Source organism: Primulina tabacum, unplaced genomic scaffold, assembly GCF_025594145.1.
Source record: "Primulina tabacum isolate GXHZ01 unplaced genomic scaffold, ASM2559414v2 Contig899, whole genome shotgun sequence".
Lineage (NCBI taxonomy): Eukaryota > Viridiplantae > Streptophyta > Magnoliopsida > Lamiales > Gesneriaceae > Primulina > Primulina tabacum.
This window is the reverse complement of record NW_027459973.1, coordinates 1-14021: the sequence shown is the minus strand read 5'-3', so window position 1 is coordinate 14021 and position 14021 is coordinate 1. Positions and strand designations below refer to the sequence as shown.

At 36.6% G+C, this 14021-nt stretch overlaps 1 protein-coding gene across 2 annotated transcripts; it reads right to left on the bottom strand.

Annotated features, from left to right (window-relative positions):
• Positions 1 to 271: 271 nt before the first annotated feature.
• Positions 272 to 2265, bottom strand: LOC142535239 (F-box/kelch-repeat protein At3g06240-like). 2 transcript variants are annotated; one of them, XM_075641724.1, is made up of 2 exons: positions 1927 to 2265; positions 272 to 1707 (listed from the first exon to the last, which is right to left on the bottom strand). In XM_075641724.1, the coding sequence occupies exon 2, from the start codon at positions 1694 to 1696 to the stop codon at positions 488 to 490; it is 1209 nt and encodes a 402-aa protein (XP_075497839.1). In that variant the 5' UTR covers positions 1697 to 1707; positions 1927 to 2265; the 3' UTR covers positions 272 to 487. The 2 variants fall into 2 exon arrangements, with proteins under 2 accessions (XP_075497839.1, XP_075497838.1); XM_075641723.1 differs by having other exon boundaries at positions 272 to 1737; positions 1927 to 2116.
• Positions 2266 to 14021: the final 11756 nt, after the last annotated feature.

Sequence of the window (14021 nt, the reverse complement as noted above, 5' to 3'; positions counted from 1 at the left end):
ATTTCGGTGCCAGTAAAAACACCAAAAAACACATAACCACAAATGTAAAATTAATGATTTGTTAAAACCTTTTATTTTTCAAAATCATGCACAAAAATCTATGTTTAAACTTAACTGTGACAAATAAGTTTGTATTTACAACAAAATTCTAGTTATTTTGTTTTAGCTAATCTCGTAGTAATCTCTCTGTATCAAGTCTTAGCATAGCAAAAATCTTGTAACAATTAAATAAATCAGTAAGGTTTATAATTACAAACTTTTATAATTACAAACTTATATAACAATCTTCTTCAAAATATAAATAAAAACTATAAATAGTGCATTAGATTGTAACAACATAAACACGATGAGACACTTGAAGCCACCTTCTAGTCTTCTAAAAACAGACGCCACATGAGATTTAGCAATAACGACTGTGAGTTCACACATTCACAAACGATAATAAAAAAAAAAAGTAGATGTTTTAGATCCTAAAACATAATAAATCTTACCCGTTTTCACAATCACTTGATATGATGTCATTTAAACTAATCAGACTCTCCTCATAAACCACAGCACTTAAGGACAAATGAAATCCGTAGAATGGCAATCCCTTGAACTTGTTTTCATTAAGTGCACAACGGCCCAATTGGCCGTTGTCGGATTCAACCAGCAACCACTCATCGTTCAAAATCAAAAAAGGGTAAAAACCCACGTAAGGGCGGATCACAAACTGCTTCGTCCATGATTCTTTCACCCCGTATTGCTTCATAACCCAAATCTCTATTACCTGACTTGGTTCGGGTTCTTCTCTCCATAGTGGAAATCCAATCAATGCCAGATTCTCATTTAACACAGTCAGGCTCGCGAGGTCTTCTGCTTTGGGGAAATCATCAGGAAAGTCTAACAATTGAAAAGCCTCCGTTCTTATGTCAAAGCAAAGAATGTATACATTAATATTATCATTCGCTGCGTACCAGTGCATAGCCCCACCAAAGAAAGTTTGTAAAGAAGGCATAGAATTAATCTTAGGCAGTTCTTCATCTATATGCTTCCATGAGTTGGAGGCTGAATCGTATAAATCAAACCTCTCGTAATAATCCAGATTGAGACGGAAATCTTTGTAGTTGGGATCGTGATCCAGAGAGAGACGTAAACCTTCGTAGAAATCTTCACGGATTTCCGAAATTTGCATTACCTTGTAAGCGCCAGTGTTTGGGTCAAACCCAAATCCAAATTCAAAAGCCAATATTCGATAACCCATTGGACAGGTAATGCTCGGAGGGGGAAGCGGCTTGAATTCTCGCAATGCCGGATTGCATAAGAAAATGATATTATCAACTGGGATGCAAACGAGCCCATTGCAAGGACCATATATTGGGACATGGGAATAACTTCGGAAATTGGAACAAATGCGTGTAGGGAAGTCTAGATCATTCAAAACAGGAAAGGATAGATTGGGTGATACCAATAATTCGGGGAAATCTGGATTGTGAAAAGAGAGTATCCCCTCGTCTTCATATTGTCGTGTCGTATAGCGTTTCACAAGCAACACACTCTGTTTTCTCTCACGGTTTTGGTATCTGTGGATGAATATAGGACTTCTAATCAAATCACGCCATGTTCTTGAAACGCACCTGAGTTTTACTATTGATTTCACCGGGAGACGTATCAAAATTTCGATGATTACATCCTCTGGCAGCTGTGGATCCACCATTCTCACGAAATCTCGAAGTGGGTACTTTATAATTTTGTGCCCTAATAAGTAATGAATTTTGAAAGGATGTAAAACCAAATCAAGCAGCAATATTATATATATATATATATATATATAATATATATGTGTGTGTGTATGTGTGTGAAACGATTAAAAAATATTAAGAGCATAAAAAAGAGTAACTAATGTGTGTATATTTGAAAATGGAGACAGACTGAAAGTGTACATACCGCCGTGATGAACTCTCCGGCGGCTTAAGCGGCAGGGCTGCGGCTGGTGACTGGTGCGCTCTGGCGCAGAGAACCGAGAAGAGAGGGGGAAAAAGAACTAGGGTTTGAGAGAAAAAGAAGAATGAGGTTGAGGCCCATCTATTTTGGGTTTTTCAATTTTGGAATTCTTTTTTCCCCTGTTTAGGCTTGTAACCTAGAAATCCAATGGGCTCGTTTTAATTACACTGTTTTATGTTGGAAAAACTATTATAAAAATTAAAATTGAATATATTATCATGTTTTATAATAATTATTTGTACTCTTCATTTAAAGGTTAGGTTGTTTAGAAAAACATTTTAATGATATAAATTGAGAAAAAAGTAAATATAGGAAAACTAATATTCAGTTATATAAATTGTCCGCTTTGGCCCAGGGCCTCACGGATTTAAAACATGTCACAATGTGTGGGTCGACACACACTGGTTACGGCCCAACTCATTTATGGAATTGTCAAACAAATATAATTTTTTTTAAATATTCCCGCATTGGGACAACAACAAGCGTTAAGAACATGAATTTCACAATTTCCAATAATTATAACTTTTGACCACAGGGAACACGTTTGAGCTTGCCAAAATTAAAGATTCATTTCAATAATTTTGTAGAGTTAATTTTTTAACTCTACAAAATGTTATAAAATTAATATTCATGTTATGGAATTTTATATGCATAAAATGAAAAACTATAAAATTGGAGCTTTAATTGGGTGCAATATGTATCGTGATCAAATGCAATTTGTAAAAAATCATTAACTCTATTTATTGGATATTATTGTAATCTATTATGTATTGTGATCCACAGCTCATTTTTCTAAAAAAGTACTAAATTTTTTTTCTACTAATCATCGGCCGATACATATATATACACTTAAAATACTTTGCACCATTTTAAAAATATAACAACCAAGTATATTTGTAAATTAAAAGGAAAGAGTTCAAAATATAAATGTTTGCCAAACATAACTTAACAATTTCAAAATCAACCTAACTCTAAAAACCTCTAAAAAACCACTCAAAAAGCATCATAAAAGTCGTAAAAAATCTTTATCATAAACTTAAACGCAAATGCGGAAAAACTAGCGCTGGTTCTCGGGTATGTGCACCTTCAGTCTAATAAGATCAACCATCAAAACCCTCAACAACATCAACATCATGCTCACCTGCATCGATCACACCTAGTGAGTCTATTGACTTAGCAAACCATAACCATAATAGCAAGTAATACGTATACAATCACATGCAACAATGAAAATACTTTAACTTAAAATAACATTTAATGATCATGCATAAACTTAAACATTTTTCCTTTAATAAACATATAATTCCTTTCATCATATACGTATACGTTTTCCTTTTCGTTGAATTCAGATAATTAATTGTGACTTTCGTATTAGCTGAAGGTCGGATGGATCTATCTACTTATTACCACAGTACTGGGCGACGAAGACATAAGCGGCACTCTCACCCGTCAACTGAGCCTTGGTCTTACACATCAACGTATCATCATAATCATCATATCATCGTATTAGTCACAATTACTTCACTTTATCATCATAAGCATCATATCATCGTATTAGTCACAATTACTTCAATTCCTTCAACATTTCATATTTCATCACTTTATAAAATTAAAGCATTCATAAATCATTTTTCTTTTAAACCAAGCATACAACATATCTTTTAGTATTAACATTTCATCCTAAAATTCCATAAACATGAAAAATAAGCATATTAACATATTTTACAACATTCAGGGCACTGCCATGAAGTTAACTATTTTTAGGTGTAAAATGACCGTTTTACCCCTAGACATAAAATTTCTCGACTTTGACTTTTTCTTACTTTGATTGACTCTAGACCATCTCAAATAATTATTCAAGTTTAAATTAAATTTATCATATTTTTATTTAGCTTAAATTCAAAGCTTTCTATTTATTTCATAATTTAATTCGTAGAGCGTTTAATTCCCGAATTAATTCAAACTTTATTATTAAATTTTCAAATTTTAAACATAGACTTTTTATTGCCTAATTTACCCTTTTGATCCATGAATCACCCCCGTGAACCCACAGTTCAAGCCTTAACCAATTAAACCCATTAATTCGAACCCTAATGTTAACCATCGAGCCATATTGTGATTCCTTCAAGCCAAGCCCAAGCCACCTCGAGCCAAACTCTTCCCAGACCCCCTATGGACCCTACTGACCAGCCATGACCCATTGAACCAGCCCCTAGCCCGCTGCAACCTCCTACACAAAGGCAAGGTCTGCTCGATTCCTTGTTCAAGACCCTAGGACTCTTCGAACTCGGCTAGGACTCCTACCCTCGAGCCACCACCAAGCCCTCACCCTCTGGACCCTCTCAGGACCCTAATAAACCTAGCCCGGACCCCTGGCCAAGCCGAGATCCCCATGCACTCGCTAATCTTCTCGGTTGGCTTGGGAAGTGTCCTAGCTCGCTTGGACTCTTCCCTAGCCATCGTGTCCACACACCCAACCACGTCCAGGCCCAACCCTGGTCAAGCCCTGGCCGAGCCATGCAATGGTTTTCCCCTATAACCGAACCCTTGTACGCAATCATTCAATAATTCGGTCAAGCCTACTCCTACTCGTGTGCAGCCTATAACCAGGACTCGTGCGACTCCTAACATGCTGGAAAATCGTTTCCTCAAGTCACCCTAACATTGCAGCCCCTTCGTGCAAAAACAACATAAGTTTTTGAATCATGAAAACATAATTTAATAACAACACAAACATGAAAACGAAAATAATCATAAGGAAATCATGTTTTTCATGCAAATGTAATTCAAAACAATAATATGGTGTGATAGATTAGAAAATATATCTAAGACGTGTCTTTGCGTGATTTACACACAAAACAAACCGACGATGCGAAGAACGGCGACGAAAAATTCCCTAGGCTGAAATCCTTAAGAAAACCGATACTCCTCTTGCAAAATTACTCGTGTGTGTGTGTGTTTTGAAGGGAAGGGAGATTTCTTGGTGTTTAGGGGATGGAGGTGTGCATATGAAAGAGGGTTTATGTGGGGTCCCGGGTTCGATATCTAATACTAATAATTATAATTTTAACAAACCAAATGATTGAGTAAAATACATAATTTGTGGTTCACAAATCCACATAAACATTGTCAAAATAATTTAAATGTCTCAATTTTTTGAAATAAAATTTTCAACATGCCAAAATAAACTTGTAAGCCAAAGTAATCCCAACATCATAAAATAGCTCCAAAGACCCGAGAATCTCACTCTAACTCGTATCTCCTCGCCTGGAGCTGGACTCTGGCATCCCAAGCCTCGTCTCACCTGCCGTCAAGCACATAAAAACAAGAGGTAGCCGACGTGCCGGTAAGTATAAATCCAGTATGATACAATCAATAACAAATGAGATTTAAGATGACAAATAGTTCATTTAAATTCATAAAGATGCATATAAAGCAATGCAGATCAGAAGTGTGGGCTATCAATAAATCTCAAGATCAAGTGATTCATCTGGTCATAGGGTACCCAAGGGAAGAGAATCCCCCAGCAACATTCACCGACTCATCCGCTCGAGGTGGTGTTCTGTGTTCTACAATCCCAAAACCATCGTGCGCCTATAGAGAGTGTTCAGGTCATAGCAGCGACCTCTGCATACACTATGCCAACTTAGCTATAGCCGCATACGTCCAACAAATCAATAAATCAAGGCGACCTCCGCCATATCAAATATGAATCGAAAAGTGGCTCAATATGCAATGTAATGATACAAATCAACCAACTTAAGTAAATAATCTTGAGCCAACCCAAGTCAATACTTCAACCGAATCTTCAATACATAAATCAAGAACTCATGTTATTTATCAACACAGAGCAATTTTCGTACAAAATTCATAATTAATTCGATACTCCTTCAAATCAAGATCTGTAAATTGGATATGCAAGAAAACTAAATGCCCAACAATGGTTCTTCACAAACTTTTGTCAAATAAAGTCATTTACGCAGTCGTTCATAATCTGAAACATAGAACATAAGTTTCGAAATTCTGCATCAGTACAAATCTGGCACATTTTAGTATTTTGAGCATAACTCCCTCAATACTCAATGAAATCAAGCCAATTTGGTATCATTTCGAAGACAAGACAATGTTCTATAACTTTTTTTTGAACACCAAATTCCAAATAACAACCAATAAATCCCAGAATTCGGATAAACAGAAGCCATATACACAAACTCGGGATTCTAAACCAGTTTTAGTAAATAAGCATATATCTTTCAATTATTCATGGAATTGAGTGATTCTTGAACCAAACCAAAGCTAATTTGATGCTCTACAAGTTTGATGAAGACCATAACATCAAAATCCAACTAGAACCGTCCCATATACCCGAAATACAATAGGCATAAAAACTGATCTTGCACAGAAACAAGAAACCATGCTAATATCCATTTTAAATTCAAACCAACTCAAATACAACATCTTCAACATCTTAATATCTCAAATATAAACTCAAATATCAATTCTAAACTTCAACTCATTTCCAGACTTGAATAAAAATGGGAAATACTTACATCCTCGTGAAGCCCGTGACGAGAGGATCACAAATCTAACTTCATTTCATAATTTTCTTGAACAAATCTCCCATATATTGAAGAAGAAATGTAGAAAATGGAATGAGAGAGGGTTTCGATGGATAAGGATGAGAAAAGAAATGATAGAGAATGAATGGGGAAGTCAAAGTGAGCTTAAAAAAATCAATTTTCGCATCTGTTAGCGCAGCAGCGCCACTTTTCAATGCCTCAGCGCCAAATTTGCGCAGTTATAGCGCCTAGGAGCCACTATTCTAGCGCCGCAGCGATTGAATAGTGCCGATGAACAGTAAATTTTTTTAAAAAAAAATTCGGGCATTACAATTCCTCATCTCTAAAAATAGATTTCGTACTCGAAATCAAATCATCAATTTCAATTCTTCGATATAATGATCAATATCAATACTGAAAATAAGACCGAGAATAGAAGCATACTTCATTTGAATAACTGGATATTTATGTCTCATTTTGTCTTCTAATTCCCAAGTTGCCTCCTCGACACCATGTCAGTTCCACTGTACTTTAATCAACGATATAAATTTGTTTTTGAGTTGCTTATCTTTTCTGTCTAGAATCTGAATCGGTCTCTCAAAATAGCTCAAAGTCTGATCTAACTCAACCTCGTCCGGTGGAAGTACATGAGAAGGATCTGGATGATATTTCGTCAACATAGACAAATGAAAAACATCATGAACACCTGATAACGCAGGAGGAAGAGCTAATCTATAAGCCAACTCACCAACACGTTCCAAAATCTCATACGGACCTATGAATCTTGGTGATAATTTATCCTTCTTTCTGAATCTAACTGTACCACGGAAAGGAGATATTTTAAGAAAAACTCTGTCACCTTTCTCAAAAATCAAAGGCCGTCTATCCTGAGCAGCTCACATACGACTCTGAATCAATTTCACCTTCTCTGTCATATCTCTTATCATATCAGGTCCTACAATTGGTACTTCAGATAAATCGTCCCAATACAGAGGAGATCGACACTTCCTGCCATATAGTGCTTCAAATGGTGACATTCCAATGCTTACTTGATAATTGTTGTTATAAGAAAACTCGACAAGTGGTAACGAATCCTGACAACCAATACCATAATCCATCACTACAGCTCTCAGCATATCCTCTAATGTCTGAATAGTACGTTCTGACTGTCCGTCTGTCTGAGGATGATATGATGTACTCAAATGCAAACGAGTACCAAGGGCCTCTTGTAAACTCTGCCAAAAATGAGAAGAAAATCTGGGATACGATTTGATCTAATGGACTTAGGCACACCATGCAATCTCAAAAGTTCTCTGATGTACAATCTGGCCATCTGATCATGCCTATATGTCATCTGATAAGGAATGAAACATGAAGACTTGGTTAATATGTCAACTATAACCCAAATTTAATCGCAACCCCTCGAAGACCCCAGAAATTTCATGACAAAGTCCATGGTGATATGGTCCCACTTCCATTCTGGAACCTTAAGATTACGCAAAAGACCTCCTGGTCGCTTCCTTTAAGGCTTTCACTTGTTGAAAATTCAAACAACGAGATACAAATTCTGCTATGTCAGATTTCATTTTTTTTCATCAAAATTGTTTCTTCAAATCATTGTACATCCTTTTACTTCCAGGGTGTACACTGAATTTACTGCAATGAGCATCACGCAAAATCGGTATCCTCAACTCTGAAATATTAGGAACTACAATACGATCATTCACAAACAAAATACCCTCATTATTGACGTGAAATTCTGATTGATGTCCTGATTTGACGAGTTCAACTGATTTCTGAATGCTTTGATCTAACCTTTGGGCCTCTTTAATTTTGACAAACAACTCTGGCTCTGCTTGAATCATAAATACTCGTATAGATTGAGTATCTACCACAAAATCCAAACCAGAAAGACAACATTCTTCTATTAGATCAGATACATTGCTAGTGATCAAGGACACATTGCATAGTTTCTGCTCAAAGCATCGGCTGCTACATTAGACTTGCCTGGATAATATTTTATTTGGCAATCATAGTCTTTCAACAAGTCTAAACAACGCCTATGTCTCATGTTCAGCTCCGCTTGTGAAAAGAGGTATTTCAAACTCTTATGATCAGTGAATATCTCAAATGTCTCCCCATACAAGTAGTGACGCCAAATCTTAAGGCAAAAACCACTGCTGCTAGTTCCAAGTCATGCACTGGGTATCTAGACTCATGTGGCTTCAACTGTCTTGAAGCATAGGCAACCACACGACCATGCTGCATTAATACACAACCCAGTCCTTGATGTGAAGCATCAGTGTATACTGTAAATCCTCATACACTTGATGAGATAGTCAGAACTGGCGCACTAGTCAATCTCTGCTTAAGTCAACAAAACTATTCTCACATGCTTGTGACCAAATAAATGGTGCATTCTTTTGTGTCAGATGGGTAATTGGCCTCGCAATCTGTGAAAATCCTTTAATAAATTTGCGATAATATCCTTCCAAACCCATAAAACTACGCACCTCAGGAACTGATGTCGGTCTAGACCAATTGATGACTGCCTCAACTTTACTCGGATCAACTGATATACCAGCACTTGAAATCACATGTCCAAGGAAAACCACTATATCCAACCAAAACTCGCATTTGGACAATTTAACATACAACTTTTCAGTTCTCAAAATCTGCAAAACAACTCTCAAGTGCTTGGCATGCTAAAATCCAGATTTTGAATAGATAAGAATATCATCAATGAAGATCACAACAATTGATCTATATATCTTTGAAACACACGGTTCATCAAATCCATAAATACAACATGTGCATTGGTCCACCCAAAAGGCATAACCAAAGATTCAAAATGCCTATACCTTGTACGAAAAGCAGTCTTAGGCACATCTTCCTCTTTAACTCTTAACTGATGATATCCAGATCTTAAATCAATCTTAGAATATAATGAAGAACCCTGCAACTGGTTAAAGAGATCATCAATCCTTAGCAAAGGATACTTATTCTTTACTGTGGCTTTATTCAACTGTCTATAATCGACACAAAGCCTCATAGACCCATCTTATTCTTCACGAATAAAATCGGAGCACCCCAAGGTGAAACACTGGGTCTTATATATCCTTTATCCAATAGATCCTCAAGTTGTTCCTTTACTTCCTTCAGTTCAATTGGCGTCATCCTATAAGGAGCTCTAGAAATAGGCTGTGTACCTGGCATCAACTCAATGTTGAACTCAATTTCTCGGACTGGAGGAAATCCTGGAATCTCATCTAGAAATACATCTGAAAATTCACTAACAATTGGAATATCTGCCAATTTAGGTACTGACCTTGAAATATCAATTGCATAAACCAAGAAACATTCTGCTCCTTTCTGCAATGATATTATTTGGAGCATTATGTGCCTCATCCTCAGTGAGTGCAAAAACTCTGGCTTGCTGTCTAGGTGATTGTCCTCCCCTGTGGCTACCACTCTGTTTGTTCTAATCTGACCTGTTTGACTGCTGATAGGAATGAACTGTAGGGGTTTGGCGGTTCTGGTGAGGTGTCTGTCTCGATGATCCCCCATTTGAGATATATCACTGCCACGGTTAGAACACACTCGAGCATAGTGTCCCACCTGGTTACACAAGTGGCAAGCTCCCGAGACTCCTTTACACTGATCGGTATAATGTTTACCACCACACTGACCACAATTCGGGCCTGAATAACAGTACTCTGAACTGAACCAGACTGTCTCGATCCATTAGAACTCGAAAATTACTACCATGCCTCTTACATTGCTTGACTCTAGCCCTAAACTGCTATCTTATGTTACCACTGTTACCGCCACTGTTACCCTGTCTGAATTGTTGTCGATATTGTGGCTGTTGGGGTTGTTGCATCTGAGAACCTCTCTGCCTAATGATTCCGGTTTCAGCTCCCTTGGCTCGATCAAGAGCTAAGCAAATTGTTAGGCCTTCCGGTATTAACCAAGGTAAATATATCAGGGTTAAGACCATTTACGAAGTGATCGGCCTTAGCTTCTTCATCGGATGCTTCATGAGGAGAAAATCTCAGTAAATTTGAGAACTTAGCGACAAAGTCCTCAATAATCAGATTTATCTGCTTTAAATTTGCAAACTCGGCTCCCCTATCTTTCCTGTAAGAGGTAGGAAAGAAACGCTGATAAAATTCATATTTAAAAATATCCCAGGTAACAATCGTACCTCGACCCTCTAAAGCTTTCTTTGTCATGATCCACCAATTCTTAGCAACATCTAATAACTGATAACAACTAATTTGATTCTACGGTCATCTGGATACTCAAGAGATTCAAATAACTGATCCATATTCTCCAACCAGTTCTCACACTCTAATGCATTCTCTGTATCCTTCAACATCGATGGGTGCAAAGACTGAAATCTGGCTAACAGTATCTCCATTGGAGTCGGAGTAATATCCATCTGAGTATGAGTAGCACTGCCCTGATCTTGTGCCATTGGTATGTTCTGTCTAGGTCTACCACGACCTCTACCTCGAGTAGCCATGTTTGATATACAATAGATCAAACACAAATAAAATCACAATCATCACAATCTTGTATCAACCATCTCTAGCTCTCGAGACTCAATAAACTCAAAAATCTCGAATAAAGCTCAACAATATAATATTTCAATTATAATCATGTATTTCACATTATGGCACAATGAAATGCTAGCAAAAAATATCATATGATCAAGCAATTCGAACTGACTCAATCTACCCTCTTCACAAATATTTTACGCTCTGATACCACCTATGTGGGGTCTCGGGTTCGATATCTATACTAATAATTATAATTGTAACAAACCAAATGATTAAGTAAACTACATAATTTGTGGTTCACAAATCCACATAAACATCGTCAAAATAATTTAAATGTCTCAATTGTTTGAAATAAAATTTTCAACATGCCAAAATAAACTTGTAAGCCAAAGTAATCCAACATCATAAAATAGCTCCTAAGACCCGAGAATCCCACTCTAACTCGTATCTCCTCGCCTGGAGCTGGACTCTGGCATCCCAAGCCTCCCCTCACCTACCGTCAAGCACATAAAACAAGAGGTAGCCGACGTGCCGGTGAGTATAAACCCAGTATGATACAATCAATAACATATGAGATTTAAAATGACAAATAATTCATTTAAATTCATAAAGATGCAATATAATGCAACGCATGATCAGAAGCTGTGGGCTATCAATAAATCTCAAGATCAAGTTGATTCATCTGGTCATAGGGTACCCAAGGGAAGAGAATTCCCCAGCAACATCCACCGACTCATCCGCTCGAGATGGTGTGATGTGTTCTACAATCCCAAGACTATGGTGAGCCTATAGAGTGTGTTCAGGTCATAGCAGCGACCTCCGCATACACTATGCCAACTCAACTATAGCCCCGTACGTCCAACAAATCAGTAAATCATATGCAATGTAATGATACAAATCAATATCATCATCTTGATATCATAATAAACTCATCTCAATACAATAATCATCATCAAATCACAAATAATTCATCAAGCCATAGAATTTTAATTTTAAAATAAAAATGATACTTTATCTCGTATGTTACCGACCGTGACATACCTTTCGAATATTACAAACAAGATATCAAAATATATGGTTGAGAAGTCTTGAACCCTCGCTGTCTACTTGATTCTCTATCAACCAACTTAAGTAAATAATCTTGAGCCAACCCAAGTCATTACTTCAACCGAATCTCAATACATAAATCAAGAACTCATGTTATTTATCAACACAGAGAAATTTTCGTACAAAATTCATAATTAATTCGATACCACTTCAAATCAAGATCTGTAAATTGGATATGCAAGAAAACTCAATGTCCAACAATGGTTCTTCACAACTTTTGTCAAATAAAGTCATTTACGCAGTCGTTCATAATCTGAAACATAGAACATAAGTTTTAAAATTCTGCATCAGTACAAATCTGGCACAGTTTAGTATTTTTATCATAACTCCCTCAATACTCAATGGAATCAAGCCAATTTGGTATCATTCGAAGACAAGACAATGTTTTATAACTTTATTTGAACACCAAATTCCAAATCCCAACCAATAAATCCCAGAATTCGGATAAACAGAAGGCATGTACACAACTCTCGGGATTCTAGACTAGTTTTAGTAATAAGCATATAATACTCTTTCAATTCTTCATGGAATTGAGTGATTCTTGAACCAAATCAAGCTAAATTGATGCTTTACAAGTTCGATGAAGACCATAACATCAAAATCCAAATAGAACAGTCCCATATACCCGAAATACAATAGGCATAAAAACTGATCTTACACAGAAACAAGAAACCATGCTCATTCCATTTTAAATTCAAACCACTCAAATACAATATCTTCAACATCTTAATAGTCTCAAATATAAACTCAAATATCAATTCTAAACTTCAACCCATTTCCAAACTTGAATAAAAATGGAAATACTTACATCCTCGTGAAGCCCGTGACGAGAGGATCACAAATCTAACTTCATTTCCTAATTTTCTTGAACAATCTCCCATATATTGAAGAAGAAATGTAGAAAATGGAAGGAGAGAGGGTTTCGATGGATAAGGAGGAGAAAAGAAATGATGGAGAATGAATAAGGAAGTCAAGAAGTGAGCTTAAAAAAAATCAATTTCGCATCGTTAGCGCCGCGCATCGCCACTTTTCAGTGCCTCAGTGCCAAATTTGCGCATTCTATCTAGCCGCTAGGCGCCACTATTATAGCCCCGCAGCGCTTGAATAGTGCCGATGAACAGTAAGTTTTTTTTTCAAATTACTAATTGGTGCCGATGAATATGGCTTTAAATAATTGATAATTGGTGAGTGTACAAGTCTAGGCCCACTAGAATGGACAATAGGACTATTCAGCCCAATTAGTGCATATTTAAAATATTTCGTTTAGGAAAGTTCGTGAAAATATTAGCCGAGTTCTTGAAAAGTCTATATTTTCGTCGAAATCGAATACCGTTTAAAAAATACGACTCGGCGTATTAAAATCACCTCAAACACATCATTTGCGAAATTCATTTAAATAACCACACTTAAACAATTAAAAATAATTTTAATATAATATTTCCCTTTTATTGGGTCCCTGGTCTCCGTTTCTCTCGATCGTATCTCGAATAACCTTTAAACAAGTTGTATGCATTCATGTAGAAAAGTTCATTTTAAATGTGTAGACATGCACACAATATTTAATTAATCCAATTTAACCATTTAATTAAAATACGTAAGAAATTAATAACTTGCATGCATGCGGTTCACGTGGACCTTCAAATTTTCGGGGCGTTACAATTTACCCCCTTTAAATTGAATTTCGTCCCCCGAATTCACTTATCCTCGATAATCAAAAGTTTAGACTTAATTCTAGTATCCCGATATTCCATGCTTCCGTGCACCGCTCTGATAAAATAAGTTTTAGGAAGTCCTTATGTCTCCTCGA

Excerpts from the sequence above, each read along its gene's own strand:
- LOC142535239 (XM_075641724.1), bottom strand. The coding sequence starts at position 1,696 with ATGGTGGATCCACAGCTGCCAGAGGATGTAATCATCGAAATTTTGATA.